We start from the raw sequence: 23,070 nt of genomic DNA on the forward strand, positions 1-23,070 counted from the left end.
AAGTTTTTTTTTTGGATACTTTCTCCCTTCTCTATGGTTATGATAAAGGATGAGTTAAAGTCAGGAAAAAAGTTTTTTTTTTTGGTGACATCTAACTCACTTTTACTGCTACAGGTTTACACACATGGATGTCTCAGAACAGTGTAAGCAAAGGTGACTTGGCACATTTTAGAGTTGTTGCTCGGATGAATTTTCTTTTTCAAACAGAATCAGCAAAGAACCTGGTCTCTGCAACTCAGGTTAGTAGTCTTTTCAGCACAAGTATAAAAGTGAAATTGTTATATAAGCACCAAGTCACCAAAACCTTTTGAAAATTCTCCCCCAGACTTTACACCTTCCTTAAGCTGACCCGACTCACTCGTCACCTGACTCTTTGATATACTCTTGATTACCTTTCCCTCGTTTCAATTGATGCCGAAAATCCAACATACCTCCTTACTTCTCCTCTCCCACATACAAACCAGATACATCTCTCACTCTCAGTCTCTATCCTCTCTCCTTGTTTTCTTTTAGAATCAAACTTCATTATCTAGTGAAAGACCTATTTCTCAAGTCCCTCTTGAAACCGACCCCTCTCTCTCTCTCACCTTCCAAGGCCCAAAATCCACCTGAATCAAGCCAACCATAAGTTGACACATAATTTTCACCTCATAAAACGTGTATTTTAATTTTTAAATTTTCCGAGTCCAAGACGGAGTAAGGATGCCCTTAAAAAATTAAAAATTTAAAAATCCTGAGAAAATTGTAAAAATTGACGTTTAATTATTATTTTTATAAAAATTAACAATTACAAGAAATTATGAGTTATTTAATTTCACAAACATGATTTGCAAAGAAGATACATATCCCGCTCCCGTCTAACTCGGGAAAATTGTTAATTAAAAATGACGTATGAATTACGGCTCATTTTGACCGCATTTTTTCACATTTTTAAATATTGCTCAGAAGTATATCAATATTGGGCCCGTTTTGAAGCTCGTATTTTAAAACAACGTATTATAATTTTTATTTGGGCAAAATATTATTTTACGAGGGGCGTATTAAACTAATTAACCTAAAACTATATAAAATCTATGCTACATTTTTATAAAAAATAAGAAGGGGATTTTATCCATTTGTACCTTTGTTGGTACTATTTGGATAAGATCTTTTTAGGGGAAAGAGTACGGCCAAGTGGCTAATTTTTGTCCATAGAATTCTAAATGCTTAGTTGGATGATTTTGAAAATTTGAATAAGGATTTTGGGAGGAAAAGTACGGCCTAGTGGCTTATTTTTGTCCATAGAATTCTAATTTCTTAGTTGGATATAAAAAAATAAAAGAAGGGGGGGGGGGGGGGGGGGCAGCCCCGTGCACAATTTGAATAAGGATTTTAGGGGGAAAGCGATGGCCACATGACCTATTTTTGTGCATGAAATTCTAAATTGGTTTGCCTACAAATAGAAGGGATGAACATTAACAAAAAGAGACTTTTTTTTGGGGGGGGGGGGGGGGGGGGGGCGTTTTTGAGAGAAAAAAATGAAAAAATGAAAAAAGAAAAAGAGAAAAACGAAAAAAAAAATATTTCACATTTGGCATCCTAAAAGCTAAAGTTTGATTTATATATTCAAAGCTTAGCAACAAAAGATACAAATATAAGATATACATATAGAAAAAGAGAAAAAAAATTAAAATAAAAAGTGGTTTAAAGATTTGTGAAGTGTTTGGTGCTTAACGTAGATTGAACTAATCCTCATTTTGATCTTTAGGTTGCCCCATCAAAAGGTAACCTCTCATTCTATCCTTTATTTCATTTCTAGTTATGATTATATATTTATTGTGATACTTGTGTTTGTTAAAAATTTCTTTGCTAGCTTAGTCTTGTTCGGTGATTAAGTGGATATTATGTGAATTTGATACCATTTGAAAAAATGAAAAATAAATTAGAAGTTTGATTTAGACAATGTTAAGTGATTTTAGGTTAGTTAAATTGATATCCTTTTTTTCATTTCTAGTTATGATTATATATTTATTATGTTACTTGTGTTAGTTAAAAAATAATTCTTTGCTAGCTTAGTCTTGCTTGATGATTAAGTGGATATTATGTTAATTTGATACCATTTGAAAAAATGAAAATAAATTAGAAGTTTGATTTAGACAATGTTAAGTGATTTTAGGTTAGTTAAATTGATTAAAAAAAATTCATCCTTTATTTCATTTTAAGTTATGATTATATATTGTTTATGATGCTTGTGTAGTTGAAAAGGATTAGCCGATTAGGTGCTAGCCTAACTTTGTTTACATGATTAAGTGAGTATCCTATGGATTTATTACTATTTGAAAAATAATGAAAATAAATTAGAAGTTTGATTTAGACAATGTTAAGTGATTTTAGGTTAGTTAAATCGATAAAAATAAGAAAAAGAGATTTCATTCCTTATTTCATTTTAAGTTATGATTATATGTTATTAATGATGCTTGTGTAGTTGAAAAGGACTATGTGCTAGCCTAACTTTGTTTACATGATTAAGTGAGTATCATATGGATTTATTACTATTTTTGACAATGTTAAGTGATTTTAGGTTAATTAAAATTGATAAAAATAAGAAAAATAGTAGCTTAAGTTAGAATTTTGACATTGTATTGATAGGTTTAGTGTGATTTATTCATTCTTGTTAGCTTTTGATATATATATATATATAAACCTTAGTTCTTGTGAGTTTGTTACTAATTCATTGCAACTATTGGGACTTTTGCATAAAGTGTCCTTGTATTTATAAGTATGATAACTATGGGTTTGGTTTAAAAGTATCATAATTCATTTTTTTGGCTTTGTAAATTAAATAATTGACCTCGCCTATTACTAATGTTTTGTACACCTATCTTTTATGACCTTCCCAATTTGTTGGTGGATCTTTCGAGGCCCACTAACGTTTCTAGATCGAGTCAACCCCTATCATGGAAGGACTAAGGCATTGGAGCATAATTTGGAGCGGAAATATTTATTTATGCATTTTCTATTGGGCTTGGTCGGCCCAATTCCCTACTCTTTATATTATTTACTTGATTATATATATGTATGCTTATATATAAATTAGAACCCTGAATGAGATTATCACGCCTAAGAGTTGCTAAAATTGATTTTCAAAATTTAAAAGAAAAAAACCGTTTAGACAAATTTAGGATTGCAGATGATTTTGAGGATTTTGGATACCTTTGATATGATTTTGAACTTATAGGCAAACTTAGGACTACTATGATTGATTTGAAACTTGAGTTGGAAAAGATGTTTTGTAAAGTTGGATTATCATTTAGGGTGAACTGTTTTGACTATTAAAAAGGCTAATGAGTTAACATTGAGACTTTTTATAAAGGTTAAAACCAAAAATTGGATAAAAGTTCTAAAAATATGGCTAACCTATGGAGTATATTAGTATGCTTATAAAAACTATTTTCTTTACTTAAAAACATTTTTTCTAAAAAACTTTTTTTCTAAACTTCGGTGGGCTTACGTAGTGTTCTACTTGGGTTAACGCCTTCGGGTTTTAACTTAGGTCTTCTAGTACGAAATCCAAAAAACACCCCATTTAGGCAAAACTCTACTATTTTTTCGTTTCTTGAAAAGGAGTGTTTTTGGCATGAATGACTAATTTCTATTTGCGGAAATCTGAAACAAAAACTGTTTTTATCACAAGAAATTTATATCTACAAAGGCATACTATTAGAATCCGCAGGTCAACCGTATTTTACGGATCCTTAATACCGAGGCGCCTAACATCTTCCCCGAGCGATCACCAAAACCCTTACCCATACTTTGGTTAGATTAGGTTTCTTTTAAAATTTATCCATTTTAAATGAACCCTATTTTAATTGGTTTTCCTAATTTCCTAAAAATTAGGTGGCGACTCTAAACAATATCCATTTAAAGCACCATCACGTAGAGGTATATTTTTCCTTTTTCCCGGTATGATTGACAACCGTACTTCCCCGGGACACTTTCCTTTTTAAATGAGGCAAGTGCAAAAACGAATCGGAAAAAAATATTGAACCGCTACAGCATATCCTCTCCAAAGCCCATCCCCCTATCGATCTAAAATGTGTCACCACTTCCTTAAAATCCTCTGCCTCCATCAAATCTCTTAGTAGAACTGTACCTTCTTTAGCCATACTTGTCCAGATTGAAAAACCTGACTCTGTAAGTAGTGGTCATACAGTATCTGTGTCCAGATATTTTCAAAACACAAACAAGCTGGAAGAACAAGACAATGGTGTAGAAGTTACCTGTCAATCTATTGAGAATACATGGGAGTCATATCAAGCCAAAGAAAACCTGGTGTCCCCAGATATGCATAAAGAAAAGGTTGTATGTGATGAAGAGGAACAGACTTTAGAAACAGGCAATGTACAAAAAAATAACTCTCCTCTCTCTAATCTCGATAAAGGAACAGAGGATTCAGCAGACGCGTCTCCCATAAAAGTGGATGGACCCATCTCTGGGATTGGTCAAGGACGTTTTGGTAGAATAGACAGTGATGCAGCCCTAATGGAAGAAATCGCACAAACCATGAGCATTATAGGTGATCTAGGAAGTCAAAGGAACTCAGAGAAAATGAAGGAGAGACCTGATCTCTCAGTACTAAGAACAATCGAAACTGAATCCAGGATATCTCCTGAGTGGGACAAGACACCAGGCTCGCCCAGAAGGAACTTAGATCTGATTCTAAGACCTAAACTTGCTCCTCATGATGTCGCACCTCTTGCTGAGTTTTCACCATAAAAGAGTCGTGGTCAAAATGTTTATGCTGATCAATCTGATGAAGATAAGATACCTCTTGCCCTTAAAATGTAGAAGAAGTCTGGAGATAAAAGAACCACAGGATCTAGTTACTGAGAAAATCACTTCTGGTCAAACGGCACCTCGAACCAGACAGAGTAAGAACGCTGTAAAGGCAGCCCTGGAATCAGCTCTCCAGGCCAACAAAGCCAAGTAAAAATGATCAAAATCTCTCAAGTAAATAACTGCTTGACTGATGAAAGTGAGACTAGTCGATGTGGAGACTACAGTCGTGAATTTTGATGAGGCAGTGGAAAGAGAAGGAATGAAAGATGTCTCAATGTGAAGAAAAATTCAAAGAAAAGAAAGAGAAAAAATGATGAAGAGTCAAGTTCCCAGAAGAAGCTAAGGGTGAGCAAAGCAGTTGCTATAAATGAAAATGAAAGAAGAGAAAATCTAGGAGACAAAAAGTGTTGCTGGGAAAGGTACTTGATTCGAAAATTGCTGAGAAATTTGGGATGAAATAATTAGATTTCAGAGTTGGAGCCATTTGTTGACTGCACCAGTGCCAAGTGCTTATGAGAAATAAGTGTCTGAGTTCTTTGCAAACCTCAATTACTCCGATGATCTAAGCACCCTCATTGCATCAGTTGGCCAGACTGAGTTTATATTAACTGAAGAGACACTGGGAAACATCGTGGGAGTTCCCACAGAAGGAATAAGAACCGTTAATGAATGCATAGAAGCTTCAACTGACTCAAAAACCATGATTTCTAAAAAGGGGGTAAAAGATGCGGGTATAAGGGCAAGACTTAACAAGAAGGAGCTCAAACCAGAATATCAACTCTCTTTTGAATTGGTCAATAAAGTGTTGCTTCCAAGGCCAGAGGGTCATACTGTTGCTTCCATTGCAGACCTGGTGCTTATGGAAGCCCTGATCAACTACCAATCCATAAATCTCCCTGTGATAATGATCAAGCATATCATCAAGGTAGTGGATACACCAGACGGGAAACATGGGCTTCTTTATGGGCTCTTTCTAACCAAAGCATTTGGGCATTTCAAGATCAAGACTGGTAAGGCTATCAAAGGATCTAAAAAGCAAATGTTCTCCTTGTCTACTTTAGAAGATTGTGAATGCTTACCAAAGAAAGGTAGAAGTACTTCCACAATCTCCAATCTTCTTGCGACACAAGAAAATGCTACTGCTGAATTGGAAAGGGTCAAAGTTGGGAATGCTGCTCTTCAAGCTCGGCTATCCATAAAGGAGAAAGAGGTTGGCTCTAAAAGTGCTCTACAGGCTACAAAAAATGAAATTGGGAAGTTTAAAGCTAAAAATGAGAGGCTGACACAGAAAGTGGATGAGCTTAAGGATCAGATGCTTCAAGATCAACGTACCAACACTGACCGAGTGGATAGATTACTCATAGCGCTGACTCAAAATCCCTAGAAGTCTCAAATTCCTTAAGTGTCCAAACCAAAATCCCTTCCTATGCCTTCCCCTTATTTTTTTTGTCTCTCTCTCCTGTTTGTGCGTGACAATGATCTGGTGCTGATGACAGTTTTTTATTTTATGCATTTTTTATCTGACTACTATGTTTTTGATTAAGTGTATTAATATTCTGCGCGATTACTCTGTCTCGTGCCAAACTATGTGCTTGCTTGTATCTCTCACACCCATGGTTGTATTGCTAGTGTGGCTATGTGTTAATATGTCTGAACTTCTTGTTGGCTATGCGTTAACCTTTTTTTATGATGCCAAAAGGGGAAAGATGTCCTAGTTTTCCATTGCATTGAGGAACGTGATGTCCTACGGTCAAGTCAAACGGAATCTTTGTATCTGTGTAGTGAACAAGTGAACTGAACATGCTCGAACAAGTGAACTGAACATGCGCCATGATTAAGGGGGAAGAACTTACCGGTGCATGATGTTGCTAACATGTTACAGGTGCCTTGACAATAACGGTCTGCTTCACAGAGGGAACAAGTGGGAAGCTGGTTCTTAGATGGAACATAGTCTATGAGTTTGTCATCATCAAAAGGGGAAAAATTGATAGTTACAAGTGCATTCGTGTTTGATGATTGTCAAACTGTTTGAGAACCAAATCAGAGACCTGGTCTGTAATCTGCTCTCTGTGCACCTTGCACTGTCAGCAGAGACAACTGTAAAGTCGAGCCACTTGCTGCACATAAGTACAGTTATGAGTTGGTCCATGCTTTAGGTCAAAATTGAAGAGTGGTCTCTTTTCACCACACATGCTCCCACTATATATACAACATGATGGCAATATACTTGGCGGACTTTAGAACCGAATCTAAATCGTGCAAAGCTGCCGACACTAGTTCTCAAGATCTCTCAAGAACAGAGTTACTTTCAAGTTAAAGACCAGATCCTCATATGAGTCTAGTCTATGTTCTTTAGGTTGTTGTAAATATTTGTCATTTGTACTAAAACTGTAAACCTACTCTTCCTGTCTAGAAACTGCTTGTACGTGTCTTAAAGTCTCAAGTTTGCTTCCACAAGCTCTTGAGTGGAACACTAGGCTAGAGTTAACTTAGTTGTATTAGTTGAATTCTCAAAGGTGGCTTGTTAGAAGAGTGTCTTCACAAGAACCTTGAGTGGTACACTAGACTAGAGTTAGTCTAGGTGTATTAGTTTCCTTGGCTAGAGTTAGTCAAGTGGAGATGCTTGCAATCGGAGTATTGCAAGGGTGGAGGGACTACGGGGGTTAGTTCATGGGTTGCAACTATTGTAAGGGTGAGGGATTATGGGAGTTAATTCCTAGTTTGCAATAGGTTGTAATCGGTAGTTGCTCGGTTAGTGGAGTTGAAATCCTACTGGGGTAGGTCATGATTTTTAATCCCTTGGAGTTTTCCACGGTGAAATCTTGCCTTCTGTACTTAATGCATTGCATAAGGAAATTGGTACTCAACCAGGTCCCTCCATATACTGTTTGGTGAGCGCACAACCTACATAGATTAGGTTGTGTGTCATACAAGGGTTGCATGGACACTAGATGCATATATTTTTATGCAGCAATATCAAATACTTATGAAAGAAGACAATGATTTAGCCCTTTCAAGAACGAAGGCCCGCGCGACATTCGGCATTACACTCCCAAATCTAAAAATTCTAACCACAGTTCTAATGATAACGGGCGGCGAAAGCATACAAAGTAACTAATGAAATACCATATTTAAATTCTCATTTACTCCGCAATTTAGATATAAATGGAATTGTGATGCTGGAATCTTGTGTAGCGGCCGTAACTATAACGGTCCTAAATAGCAAAATTTCATTTCGGGTAAGTTCCGACCTGCACAAAACACGTAACTGTCTGGGTACTATCTTAGTGAGAGGCTTGCTAAAATAGATATGTTTGTGAAGATGCGGACTTGGACCCCACTCACGGTAGACATAAGAATTTGATTATTCCTATTAGATATGAGATAGCTCTTTAGAGCGTCTATTTCAGCTTCTCTTAGAAGCCGATCGGGTTCATGAATTTAAGAAATGGTGAAAATTCTTGATCTCTCAATATCTCTTGCATTTAAAAATTCAAGATTTGAATTGATGTCCATGACAATGCTCAAGGAAGCATAGTTGATATGTCCCTCTTGCTTCAAACAAATAATCTATAGATGCAGAGTACAGCTTGGACTCTGTAATTAACACATCCTTACATTTATTCGAAAATTCAAGATCTGAATTGATGTCCATGACAATGCTCAAGGAAACATAGTTGATATGGCCCTCTTGCTTCAAACAAATAATATATAGATAGAGAGTACAGCTTGGACTCCATAATTAACACTTCCTTACATTTATACACACACTCATCTACTTAGCCATTTCTCCTTTCTGACAAGTCACAAGACTTATCATCCAGTTCTGAGTCCCAACCCCACCTACCTTCTCTTCTTGTTTTTATTTTTTGTTTTGATTTTTCAACTTTTTTTTTTTAATAACTGGATAGAGCTTTATTATATTAATATAAACAGAAAACATTGTTTGTGGGCATTTGAGCCCCAGGTATATAGTTCAGTATTATCAACCAAATTGTTATTAGAAGCCGGAATAGCCCTAGTGCAAGTAATTCCTAGAATGTCTGCCGGCAAAACAACAACATTGTAACGTCATATGCAAAATTTTGTACGAGCAGTGTTAGTTTATTGGTTCAGTTCGTCTTCTATTAACTAAGTTCCAATCTAGGACCGCGATAGTTTTATATATGGTTCTACATTTTGTCTCAAATTAATATTTGTTTTGTAGTAGTTTCAAACAGTATTACCCTTTTATATATACACATTACTTCTTAAAAATATATAATTTATACACACAAATAAAAAGAATTGCCAGAAGTGTTTTTTTTCTTTTTTTTTTTTTTTTTAATCGGCAGATATGGATCTATATGATATACTCCATATAACATTTTTCTCAAGAATTATAGAATAATTATCTAGTTGTGTATATCGAGTCGATAGTATTCAATTTCATCAATGTTTGACTAAAACCTAAAGTCAAAATTAAGTATTCTGGTAGACATGCAATATTTATGGAAGAGAGCATTGTCGCCCATTCTCAGGATTATATATCGGGATGTGTCTTTTTGATGGAGTACGTATCTGTGTTGATGTATAAGAAAATTACAAATAGTACATATAAACAATTTTTAAATTTATATATGTTACTGATTTTCTTATTGTATATAATTAGTATCTATATTTTATTTGATAATACATATAATATAATATGATTGGTTTTTCGTGCAGTAGCCAGAGTAGCAGCCTAGCAGGGACCATGCAAATGCTACGGTGTTTTATCACATAATGGCCACTAATTAATTGCTTTTAAAATGGAAGATGAAATATTAATGTTATATTTTCCTTTACTTTGATTTTTTCATTAGTATTAAAATAATTTCCATTATGTATAGCTGCTTTTCGAGATTATTCTTTCTGGTTTCAAGTTCTTTCGTATTGTATTTTATTTTGAAAAAAAAAACTTGAGATGGATGAGACTGATTGCGAAAGAAGAGCAATGTTAAATAACTCATGTTTTTGGAGTTAAAGATTCTGGTATATGTTGTTATCTATGCCTTTGATTTATGAATCTTCCAATAACAAAAAGGGACCCAATATATATTTAGTACTAACTTTTTTGAATTTGGTCGGTGGAGTGGATTGGGAGGGGCACACATGCAATTTTATTCAATTCCTCATTGCCATTGTACCAAACTCTAATCCCATAGCTTAGACTTATTATATATATTTTTTAAAATTATTGATATGCTCTAATTAATATCCTATAACGAGGCTTTCTCAATTCAAATTTTCAAGATTCTTTTTAGTTTATTCATTTTTTTGGTCAAATGCAAAGTTAGGTATTCAATTCATCCCTAGCTTTTCCAAATTCTAATAGTGATTAATTAACCTAGCTAGACTTCTTACTATAATACATATATAAAGATAAATAAATATCATATAATAATCCATAATTATTAGCTGAAGTTAGTTAATTTACAAGGTTTAAATTACAGGATTTGACCTGAATTTGTTTTGTTTATTCACGGGTTTGGAATACGAAAATGAAGGGCGTGTTAAAAATTATTACCAATTTAACATCTGAAACTTCAAAAGGAAGAAAAAAAAATTAAAAGAATTTTGGTGCTTTTGATCTGCCAATAAGTCTAATGGAGCTACAACCCGAGACATATATAATAATAATAATAATAATAATAATAATAATATATGCATGTAGGAGTAATAATTTTGGCCTACCATTTTTGGAAGTAATGACTATCCTAGGGAAAAGAAATCAAAACAAGTAATAAATAAATGAGAACTAATCTATTTGTGTCAATATTCTATTGATGCGCCAGATCACTCCCCTCAATCATACCCTAAAGATAGAAATTTCTCACAAGTAATAATTACACACTGACTCTCAAACAAAATGGAGTGAAATTATTGAACTCATAGGACAAAAAGATGTAGTTTCCTACGGGCTTAATGCATATGGGGTCCTTAAATTTGTCTTTTTTTTTTATTTTGGTATTTTAACTAACTGTTGTTTCTATTAAATTTTTAAATTTGGTCTCAAGTGTGTCTATCAAACACAATCCGACTTACATAACATATATGATGAGTTTCTTTTTTTTTAGCCCTGCACATGAATGTCAATCGCATCTTACGTGAAAAATTCAACCAATTAAAACACCATATCCATGTTAATTATACAGATTGGATACTAAGTTTTGGTTTTGATTTTTTAGTTTTCAATTTTGGTTTTTGTTTCTTATTTTTCAATTTTTTATTTTCCAATTTTAGTTTCTAGTTTTTTATTTTCCAGTTTTGGGTTTTTATTAAAATGGGTGGGGTGTTTTAATTGGTTAAATTTTCTACGTAAGACGTGATTGACATTCACGCGCAAGGCTAAAAAAATGAAACTCATATGTAAGTCAGATTGTGTTTGATAGATACACTTGAAATTAAATTTAAGAGTTCAATAGAAACAATACTTAACTGAGATGTTAAAACACAAAAAAGACAAATTTAGGTGGCTGCGTATGCATAAGCCTTTCCTATCCTATACGTTCTTTACAAAGTGGAGGGTAATCGAACCAATAATCTCTAAGACTCTAAACCTAGAGCTATACATGACAATTGACAAATCATAATTGCTTTAGAAATCATTGCATAATAAGGATAATCTTTGTCCCACTTCATATGAGGGAAGCAAGGTACAAAGGATCACATGCCATCCAAATTTATTTTTCCATCGGATATACGGTACTATTCGTTTTGGACACTGAACTAATTTGGATCTGCACTGTATATGGCTTATCAAAGAGAAAACGTTCCCTAAATATAAATTTTTTTCATTCTCAAATCACGAATTCAAATTCTCTAATTTAATGAAAGATCATATTTATCCTACCACGACACCAAATTTATGTTGTTTTATTATTTCAATAATCTTTCAAGTGGGGGATATTCAGAAAGAAAAAATGACGTAAGTAATGTGTCTCTCTTACGAATCTAGTGCGCTCAAAGTACTAGTGAGAGTACTATTACTAGTTTAAAGTCCTTCATCTTACGTCCTTTTATTTTTATTGAACCTTTAATTTAGAAGAGCCATAGTGTGAGATTTAAGGAGAATTAATTTTTTTATGTGCGAAGACTGAATTTTATTAGGATAGTATAAAGTGAGAAGCATATTTTTTCATATTAAATAATTAAAATTGACCTATTAAAATAATATATAGTTATATAGGGGTAATTATTTTCTTGTCACTTTAAGGTAATTAAATTTTACTTCTATAATAGTGAAGTCGTAGAACGTCGCTCCGTATAACAGTAAAGTCACCTTTGATAGGAAATGTTGTGTGAATCCGAATTAGTTGAGGGCTGAAGAAACTTCCGGCACCAAGAGAAACCCAAAAAAAAAAAAAAAAACTACCATTACTGTCAACTCAAATTTCCATGTATGTTATTAACGATTGCATGATATGTTTATACCCCATTTTCTTAGTTTCTTTCGTCCTTTTATTCCATTTTCATTTCTTTTTCACTTTTAAAAAATACTATATATATATATATATATCTTCCAATTTTTTTTATTTATTTTTTTTATTTCGCAGGTAGGTTTTGCTGAGTTATATGCTGACCTTAAAAAAAGAATAGAATTTTGGAGCATCACAAAATTAAAGCAAATATAATATACAATTAGGGATTGAAGAGATCATTGCTAATTACAAAAAAAAAAAAAAAAAAAAAAAAAAAAAAAACAAGATTTGATCAAAATGTATTGTAGCTACACTTGCATACGAGGACAATAAGAAAATCCAAAAAGAATCTCAAACCTTAAATCCTGATGTCTTAATTCTCGCAAATTTTGCGTATAATGTCCAATTATACCTTTTATTCTTGTTAAGTAATAAATTTGGTGTGAGTTTTGTCATGTTCATTTTCGTAATTGAGGTGATGTATGCTTCGGCATAATTGCACCTTAGAAAATTAGCAGTCTGAGATGACAAACATTTGCAAATTTGGAAGAGTGTAGTATTTGGACAAGAATGACACATTATGTGACAAAGCCGCTTTAGCTGTTTTCCATTTTTTTTTTTTTGTAATACTTTAGCTCTTTTCCATAAGTATTCTGTTAACATATTTCGAAGTACAGTAGGAATTTAAGTTTTATATATATTAACATTCACATTATCAGAGCGATTCAATTGATTATAGCAAGTTATTATTATTTATTATCTTTGTTGCAACTTACCGGTTCGCCCTTGCCATGAATAATTATTTGTTGTGACATGTCAATTTTACCTGATCATGTTAAAAAAAAAAATTACACTCCTAGTACATAGAAGTTAATAAACTAATTTCCTAGATATTGTGATATTGTTTCTTTTTCTTTTTACTTATTTAATTTATGTACTCCAATGTTAATATTAAAAAAAAATGACTATAATAGTTCAACAGAAAATAATTAGACTTTTTCCTATCACACTATATATAGTTCACAACTTGGATTAAGCTTATAACGTTACAGTTCGAATTATAATTGTGTCTTAACCACTAAGTTTTCCTCTTGGAAACAGACAAATACAAAAGTTTAAGGAATTAAAGGGAAGACACTTTCACGAGTTGAATGTAATTTGTCTCCTGCAAAATATTTTGTTTACCCATTTTTTAATTATCTTTTAGTTTGTTTGCCTACTAATGATCCAGGGACCTTTATACTTTGTTCTAACAATGTCAGTACACAGTCCACTTGCATTTTATTTCACCGCCTTCATTTGTATATGATCATTATGTTAACAATTTTTGAAATCAGGTACTAAGAAGAGGGGTCACATCTTGTAACGACTAGTTAATTTATAGTAAGAAATATGTCTTCTTAAGCAGTAAAAAAGGACCTTTAACTCTATTTTCTCTATAACTTCTGATATTATGGGGCACATTGAAAGGACAACCATTTTAAAGACGGGTTAAACTGAAGAAAATCATCAAGAATAAAAAGTCTCCCTACTATACTAGTGGGTATTTTGTCAAGAGAACAGGAAATTATGTATGAAAACAAAGAAAAAGATGAACTATCGAAGTCAAAAGAAACAGGTTCCCCCTGGCTAGTCTTGTCTCTGCAAATATATGATGCGGGCCAAACATTGAATGCTGCTACTATTACAATTCAGAAATCTCTATACCCTGGCCCTAAGTAATAACTATTCAATCAACTGATATATACATTAATGATTATGACATAAGCCTAATGCCTGTGAGTTTTGGAAACTTTAGTCCATTCTTTCAAATCAATAATATTGCTACAAAAAAGTTCATAGTAAAACCATTCAAATGGATTTGGAGCTTATGACAGAAAGAGGGATGATGAAAGCAGGCCAAACAGATGACTGATTGATTTTGAGACTTGCAAACTTTTGAAGAAAGAAGACAACGTATAACATCTTACAGAAATATAAAAAATGAGCACAAGTGATCTAGTACTGAAACTGCAGGGCTTGGTGTGACGTAGTTCAAAGGGCAAATTTGTGAGGTTTATTATGTCAAAGCGGATAATATGTACTATGATTTTGGACTATAAAACATATGGTATGTATTAGAGCTGGACTCCCGACTAACACGAAAATGAAGTAAATCTTAGCGAGGACGCTAAATCTCTAAGGAAGGTGTATATAGGACACACATGACGAAGGGGGACTGTTGAAGGCAAGTCAATAAGAGGACTAATAGCTTCTATGTTAGCAAGCTTGAAGAAAAAGTATGTATCATGAGCTTAGACAGTGACAATAACATCCAACGAACTAGGCTTTAAGTGTGTATCATGAGCTTAGACGGTGACAATAGCATCCAACGACTTACTTCGGCCTCTATCTTTTCTTTTCAGAAGTCAAGGAAACACAGTAGATTAAAACATTGCACTTAATTATCACAATGTTAACATCTACTTAGAAAAAGAAAAGAGAGCGTTTATGATAGTTATGTTGCCATTTTTGTTGAGGAAAGAGGAAGTTTTTGGTTCAATCATGTCAAAGATGAAAAGGTTGTGCAGGTATGGTACTCTCAAGTCTCAAGAAATAAAGTTGATCAAGCAAATCAAATCTTCATCATTAGGCCGATAATATAGAGGAGCGCCTGCATCCCACATCTTGATTAGAGGTCTCTAATGACACAAGGCAAGCTAAGGGTCAAAGATAGTAATTAGTAAGTAGGGATTTGGATAATATTCCCTCCGTCCCAGTTTTAAGTGTCTTAATTTGACTAGACACAGAGTTTTAGAAATTCAAAAGTCTCTCTTTATTAAATTTATGTTTAATTTTCCTCCCGTCCCAGTTTAAGTGTCTTAAGTTGACAATTTAAATATCCTACGTGACAAGTTTCTATATTTAAATTGTCAAATAATTTTTAGACAACCAAAATATTCTCTTCATCCCTGTCATACTTTTCTTTTTGATCCGTCCCAAAAGAGTATCTCTTTCTATATCTAGTAAGTTGACAATTTAAATATCTTACGTGACAAGTTTATAACCACAAGATTCAAAGGATATTTAAATTGTCAACTTACTAGATATAGAAATTTCTATATCTAGTAAGTTGACAATTTAAATTTCTATTCTCTTTATTAAGTTTATGTTTAATATTCCCTCTGTCCCAGTTTAAGTGTCTTAAGTTGACAATTTAAATATCCTACGTGAAGTTTATAACCACAAGATTCAAATAATATTTAAATTATCAACTTACTAGATATAGAAAGAAATACTCTTTTTGGGACGGATCAAAAAGAGAAGTATGACAGGGATGAAGAGAATATTTTGGTTGTCTAAAAAATTATTTGAAATTAAAGTTCAAGAAAAAATTTGGAAGTTAAGAAGTTATGTTTAGGTATGGATATCATTTGACAAAAAAGTTAAAAATGTATGAGAAGAAACCATTATCTTACTTGAAATATTCATCAAAAATATATTTTAATCTTTCACCCGTATCTCAAACACTGAAGTCTAGCATTCACAAATAATGATGTGTTAACCAGTAAAAATCGAGTGTTTTCAAATTTTAAAGTATTTAGGTCTCGTTTGGCCGTAGATTTTGGTTCCAAATTTAATATTTGGAGATTATTTTAAATAAGTGTTTGTTTATCAAATTGACGTATTATTTTAATTTCAATCTTGAAGTTTTGAAACATAGGCTTAGAGAGTTTTTTAAATTCTCACTCACATAAGTTCAACTTTATTTTTATGTCCTAATAAAACTTCAGCTTTCAAATACTTTTTTTTTTTTTACTTCAAGGTCAAATACTACTTGGGCAATTCCCAATAATGCCCTTATTTTGGGGTGGTCTTTAATTTTTGCCCATCAAAATGAAAGTATTTAACTTTTGCCCTTCACTTAAAACCTTAGGGTTCCGGGTTCGAATCCCTGCTCAGGCAAAAATTAAAAAAAAAAATTAGCTAGGCAGAGGTTGCCTACAAACTCTTCCCCATCGGGCATAGTTTGCCTGCAAACTATGCCTTAAGGTAGAGTTTTGGGAAGGCAAAATTCTGTCTTGCGAATCCAAACCTCTGCCTTGCGAAATTCTTTTTTTTTTTTTAACTGAGCTGGGGTTCGAACCCAGAACTTCGGGGTATTAAGCGAAGGACAAAAATGAAAGACCACCAATTTGAGGGACAAAAATTAAAGACCACCCCAAAAGAAGAACAATCCGCGCAAAAAAATGATACTACTTTTTCAAATCTCAATCAAATCATATTCCAATGCCCTAAATATAACCTAAATAGCCCACACCCAACCGCTTATAATCTATATATATATTAACTAGAAAAATAAGCAGTAATTCCGTCCAGCTATTTGTGTAAAGATCCCCACTAAATACAAGATATTGCACGGTCGGCTCTTCAAATGGACTTGTCTTTAATTTTTGTCCTTCAAATGGGCTGATCTTTAATTTTTGGGCAAACTACATAAATGACAAACATTTGGGCTTTAATCAAGCCACATAGCAAATGTTTCAATATTTACATTTTGTAACAACAACCCAGCTACCAACGGTTGTATACGTTTTTTTCACTGTATTCATTTTTTACTTTCGCTGTATTCATGAATACAACAATTTTTTTTTCCTATTTTTTCACTGTATTCATGAAAATGACTATCTGTATTCATAAATTGGCTTGTTGTATTCATAAATACAGCGAGTAAAAAATGAATACATAAAAATACATATACACCAAAAATTAACAAACACCATATTTTTCGGTATGTATACAACAAATACAGGCGTATACAACATAGATACACCAAAAATATTAACAAAAACAGACGAAAAACACTGTATACAACATATGTACACCAAAAAAAAAATAACAAATACATTTAAATATTGAATACAAGAAATAAAATTGATTGTATTCATTTGTATACAGGCGTAAATTCACTCTAGTCATTTGTATACAAAAACATCTTCGAAAAACACAAAAAATATTGTATGCAGTGTATGTATACACAAATCTGGAAAAAAAACTTCCAAAAAATATGCATACGGTGTATGTATACACAGATCTGGAAAAAAACTTTCGGTCAAAAATTCCGATCAGATCTGTGTACACCTTCTTCTCTTTCACCTTCTTTTCTCCGTCATCATCACCGTCACCTTTAGATCTGAAAAATTCCGATCAGATCTGAGAAATTCGACGAGTTTCTGGGCATCGGCGAGGGTTAAATTGGAGATTTCATCAGCGAGGGTAACGACTTTCTCCGGGGATTCGACGGCAGCGAGAAGGCGGATGAAGGTGGCGCGGCGGTGGAGTTTGGGAGTGCGGAGAGGGATGTCTAGAGCTTTAGCGAGAAAAGGAATTGAGGTGCAGGTAGCAGTTGAGGGAAGATGTGGGAATGAGAACGGAGGGTAATGGTGGATAAGGTGCATGTAGCAGTTGAGGAAACAAGTGAAAATGGGATAGGAGGATTGAAAGTTGTGTATTTTACTTTATTAGTTACTAAATGATATTAATATACAAATGTTTGCTATGGGAAGTAATTAAGTTAAACTATAGCTACTAAATGTCATTACCACTAGAAGTTTGTCAAGCCATGTAGTTTTCCCTTAATTTTTGTTCTTCAAAATCGAATTTATGTCTATAGTGGTATAAGTTCTTTAATACCCTTTAAAAGACTAGCCCATTTGAAGGACAAAAATTAACGGCTAGCACAAAATAAGAACAATAGTGCAAATGACCCAACTAGATTATCTCACGGATAGTACGGTTAACATCCACTTCATGGATAGCCCAATTACCAAGTCTCATTTGAACTGTCGACCAACTTCCTACGCAATTTTCACAACTACTTCATACCCACATCATATTTTGGACAAATTACTTAAGAAAATATAACGTTCATGAATTAGGATAAAAAAGTTGTTATTCATTATAGGTAGTGAAAAAAAGGTCAAGGATTTTCCCTTTTCCCCTTAGGGAAGAAGTATTAACGCTTGTTTTGGACTAAGTTGTTGTCAGAAGCATTGAAGGTGTAGCTATTCACAAATTGGAATAAGTGTGATCCTAGTTTGAAATCCAATCAAGTAGATCAAAATTAAAATATTCTCACATTTGGGGAAAATTCTTATGTCACAATATACATCACACACACAAAACAAAAGAGAGCCATGTTTAGTATTTCCAATGCTATTGCTTGCAAACATCGTGGCATAATAATTCCCATAAATATGAATGAGTTTTGTAAAACAACATTCTTTTGAAGATCCTATCGATAAATTTCCTGGGATGTCCCTGGAGGACATATCTCATTTGAATCTAATAATCTCCAAATCCAAATACAATCTTTTAATTAGCAAACTTCTTTTTTATTTTAACCAGGTTATGGATCTCAAATCCAGAACAAACATAAAGCATCAAATGGGTAGAAATACTATCCATTTTCACTTTTCGACCTTATCTTTCAAAAATAGTCATTATCACGAGTTCCACATTTCACAAGTACAATTCTAAGATATTGCCAGGAAATTTCACCTATGTAATCTGAAACTCCATAATTATTGTTATTCTTCAATCAAAATGCTAAAAATGGTTATTTGTGGATTTTTCCCCCAAAATGGACGATATCATGGTTTTGGTAGAAAAATATAAATAGTCGATCACTCAAACGCTTCAACAAAAAAAAGCCTGCGAATGTATAATCCATGTATACCAGCTAAAAACACAGTATATTCGGTTGGCTATTTGCATAAAGATCACTAGTACATATCTGGCCCATGCCAAAAATCCACATTTTAATTTGGGCTCCTAATCCAATCCAAATGGGAATTCACTTAAGTCCACAAAATCTTGTAACTTCATTTTCTCACAAAACCTCAGCTAAATCCCCACATCTTGAAAGAAAAGCTTATACTTACTGATAATTGATATATATGGTGTAGTAACTGATAAACCCAACTAGATAACAAAGAACAAGACAGGCATATAGCTACTATATAGTATAACAATTACATTACACTACCTGTTCTTGAGTTTCTGTTTTAGAAATGCTTAGCCTAGGAAGTTATCCAAGGCAACCCCAATCTTGTCCCATTAACAATACTCCAATTTCACAATCCCTTCCTTTTTTTTCCAAGATTCCTCAAACCCAATTCTTTTTTACCTCAAACAAAGTGACCCATCAAAGCATTCATCATCTTGTATGGAAAAAACAAACTGGGGTGTGCATTTTTGCACTCAAAGATGAAGAAAAAAGTGGCAATAGTGTTGTAGAAATGGAGAATCTTGATGATGATGTGGATGATTTTCTTGAAGATGATGGTGATGTGGATGATGATGAGGTGATTATTCCATTAAGAAATATGAAGAAGTGGTTAGAAAACAAGCCTAGTGGATTTGGAGTAGATAAAGAGTATGATACTTCAGTTGAAGATAAGTTAATGGAAGAAATTGAGCAGAGTAAAAAAGCTCAGCTTGCTAATATCAATAAGCTCAAGAATAATCCTGTTAAAGCAAATACTACAAAAAATGTTCAGATGGATAAAGGTAAGTTCTTTTGAAAGTTTGGGTTTTGTAAATTGCTTTTACTAGGTGTTGTGAGCTTCTGCTAGACATAGGATCTGTAGGATTGTGTTTATTGGCGAAAAGATTAAATCATCTAAGAATGCAACTGAATTGATGGGAAATGGTGAACTAGTTATGTATTTGTTCATAGTTAGTTACCCTTGAGAATGAATCTTTTATCACATTAAGGGGTCATCTAGTTTCTGGTTAGGAAGTGAATTATTCATGTATTAAAACCAGTATAACTTGTACCATGTTTGGTAGCATTCTGGTTGCATGTATAAAATTCAGCATACCAACTACTGTGTTTGGTTACGAGTTTACAATTCTGCATAACTAATTGTACATGTATAAGTTATGGGGGAATCTCTGCATAAGTAAACCCTAAATAATTAATCCCTACATTACTAATACCTTCCTAACTCTAACCAGGAACCAAACGACCCCCAAGTACTTAATAAGAGCTGAGCATTATGATACCTAGAAGAATAGTCAGAATACCTATGATTTCTAATTGTTCTGACAAACTTGTAGTATTATACTTAGGAATGTAGATTCTTTTATACTAAAAATCTTATAGGAGTGTTAGAGAAAATATATAAAAGATAATTACTTTTCTCCCATTTTATTAGAGAAATCTGTCAAATTATTCAATCTCCCACCACCAAACCATCTGTGTGAGTATCTAATATAGCTTCTTACTAGAACAAGCTTTCAAGCAGTTACCCACTGAATTTATCCTTTTTACTTGTCCTCACAAACACCTAAGATATATAATTTGGAGTTATGACTATTGACTATTGAGCAATAGAATCAACTTGATGGCAGGTACAAACCCATTCTTGATGCAGAGATGTATTTTGCCATCATGTTATTCATATTGTATTTGTTATATTGGCCTTGAACAATACAGTTTGACAACTTCTCTAAAAGGTTTTGTTTAGTCAAAAATTGGCCAAGTCCATTCTACTTTAGACTCTCGGCAATTAATCCTTAAGTCAAGTTGTAAAGAAGTATCTCACGTATTCAAGTTTTTAAACCACCTAAAGTGCACAAAAGGAGAATATCCGACATAATAGTAAACAGGTAAGGAGGGTCACTAGCCAGTTGTGAAACATGCTTTCGGTAATACTTGGCATAGTTGGACCATGCCAAAATCCATTATTGAGTTCTCGCATAGCTGGAACAGACAGGGGTTAGTAGTAGATCTCTAAAGACTTGGAATACTATACCTCAGGCCATTTGGTGGATAGTCTGGGCTTGAAAAAAGTAGCAGAATTTTTTAAGGCAAAAGAGAAACATACACAGCCTTAAACAGAGATGTATTTTTTTGTTAGCTTTTTTGTGCAATCTGGTTATTGTATATGATGTAGATATGATGCCTAGAAACAGTAAAGGGATCGCATAACCTGTAATTATGCCTGTTGCATTGGCTTAGTCTAAACATTTATAGAATTTTTTATTACTTTGTCAAAAAATAGTAAAAAGACAAAGGATATCTAACATTATTCCCTTTTCAATTTCCTCCTATTTCTCTTTTAGTGTTCACTCTTAACTCTAAGCAACATCTAAATAGAACTAAAACTCTATCAGGGGTGAAATTCGGTCTATCCCTACCCTAGCAGACATTTGAGCTAGCGTTTGGAATTAAAATTATGAATGTTATGGTATCAACAGCTTTAGCTAGTTCACTGATAGGTTGTATTATTTGTAAATGCTTAGTGTAGAACAAAAGAGTTTGGAGGACAACGTAGAGACCTGCATCTGCTACTATTTTAAATCGTACTTGATATTTTGCAAATAGTGTGCTTCCTATCATGTTACTGGTGTAAGCAGTATCTCACTTAAGTTCTACAATTTCTAAAGATGCTCAGGATGGACTCCGTGTGCGCTTGGTCAATCTACCAAAGAAAATGAACGTTGATAAGGATCTACGATTGGCTTTCAAAGGAGTTCCCGGAATAGTTAACATAGTCCCAGTTGTGTCTGGGAACAAGAAGACCAGAAATCCTATTTGCAAAGGCCTGGCCTATATTGACTTCAAGTCTAAGGATGAAGCACAAAGGTAATGCTTTAGAATTGGAATTTATACCTCTTCTCTCTTGATCTTGCTCTGCCATTGCGTTGTTTGCAGCTATACGTAAGAAATAAAAGGGTGAAGCTTGTAACATGACCACTTATTTAGTATCACAACACCATGCACACTGATGGTTTTAAGAACTATTTTATTTTTGGATATGATTAAAATCACAGGTTAGTCAAATCTTGTGCGACTTTATACATGTAATAGGTAATTTACCTTGCAATAGCAGTTTGGTATTTGTTTGAAAAATTAGATCAGGTGCCTATTTAATCTTTACCTTTGCATTCTTTCCCTAAAACCAATGAAATGTTTGTCATTATAGATTTGTGAAAATGTTCTCTGGACAAAGTATAAGTTTTGGTAAGATTCAGAAGCCAATAAAGTGTGAGATGATAAATCCCGGATCACCCAAGTCCACAACTATACAATCAGTTGATGAAATTAAGTACGCTCCTGAACAAGAAATACCTGATCTATACGGAGACCTGGGTGATGATTTTGATACAGATTTCCTTTCGGATTCAAAGGAAAACAGCTCCACTAACCACGATATTGTAGAGGTGGAGGACTTATCAGTACATACAAATGATTATGTAGAAAATTCAGAAATTTTATCTGTAGAGTCCACTTCGGGTGATAAACAGGATGTTGGAGAAGAGTCTGATTTCTCAGAACAAAAGAAAGTCCAAGCTAAGGAGAAGAAGAAAAAGCCTAAGCGAAAGAAAGATAATGTCGCAAAATTGAATATTCCAGGATCAGCGCGCAAGTAAGCTATAAGTTCATGATATAACATACTTTTGCACATATTTTTAACCTCATTTCTTTAGTTTACTTACCAACTGCTGCAATGTCATGCAGGTTGAAAATTAAGGAGAAAGCTTTACTTACTGGTGTTTTATCCAAATATGCACAAAAAACTCCATCTTGACGAAAGAACAGAGCTAACAATGACCAGCATTTACATTTCTGTAGTTTCTCTAGCAGGGGTTATTGTTGTTTAATACACTTAATCTTCTACCAGTCATAGTCTTTGCAGTTGTTCATTTTTGAAGTTTATTTACTTCAATGTTAAGCTCAGGTTTGTTGATCTGTTGTATGTAAATGTCAGTATCTGAATCAATTTAAGGAAACAAATTGCGTGTTGATGCATAAAGTTGG

The 23,070-nt window shown here is 33.5% G+C and overlaps 1 protein-coding gene across 1 annotated transcript; it reads left to right on the forward strand.

Moving 5' to 3' along the window:
• Positions 1-19,145: 19,145 nt before the first annotated feature.
• LOC132641404 (uncharacterized) lies at positions 19,146-23,065 on the forward strand. Its single transcript, XM_060358385.1, has 4 exons — positions 19,146-19,811; positions 21,696-21,894; positions 22,235-22,678; positions 22,771-23,065. Exons 1-4 carry the CDS (start codon positions 19,313-19,315, stop codon positions 22,838-22,840), a joined length of 1,212 nt encoding a protein of 403 aa, XP_060214368.1. The 5' UTR covers positions 19,146-19,312; the 3' UTR covers positions 22,841-23,065.
• The last annotated feature ends 5 nt before the right edge of the window (positions 23,066-23,070 follow it).

Source organism: Lycium barbarum, chromosome 5, assembly GCF_019175385.1.
Source record: "Lycium barbarum isolate Lr01 chromosome 5, ASM1917538v2, whole genome shotgun sequence".
In the NCBI taxonomy this organism is placed as follows: domain Eukaryota; kingdom Viridiplantae; phylum Streptophyta; class Magnoliopsida; order Solanales; family Solanaceae; genus Lycium; species Lycium barbarum.

Coding starts and splice junctions, on each gene's coding strand:
- LOC132641404 (XM_060358385.1), top strand. CDS start 19,313: ATGCTTAGCCTAGGAAGTTATCCAAGGCAACCCCAATCTTGTCCCATT. Junction 19,812..21,695: donor AAATGTTCAGATGGATAAAG/GTAAGTTCTTTT, acceptor CAATTTCTAAAG/ATGCTCAGGATGGACTCCGT. Junction 21,895..22,234: donor TCTAAGGATGAAGCACAAAG/GTAATGCTTTAG, acceptor TTGTCATTATAG/ATTTGTGAAAATGTTCTCTG.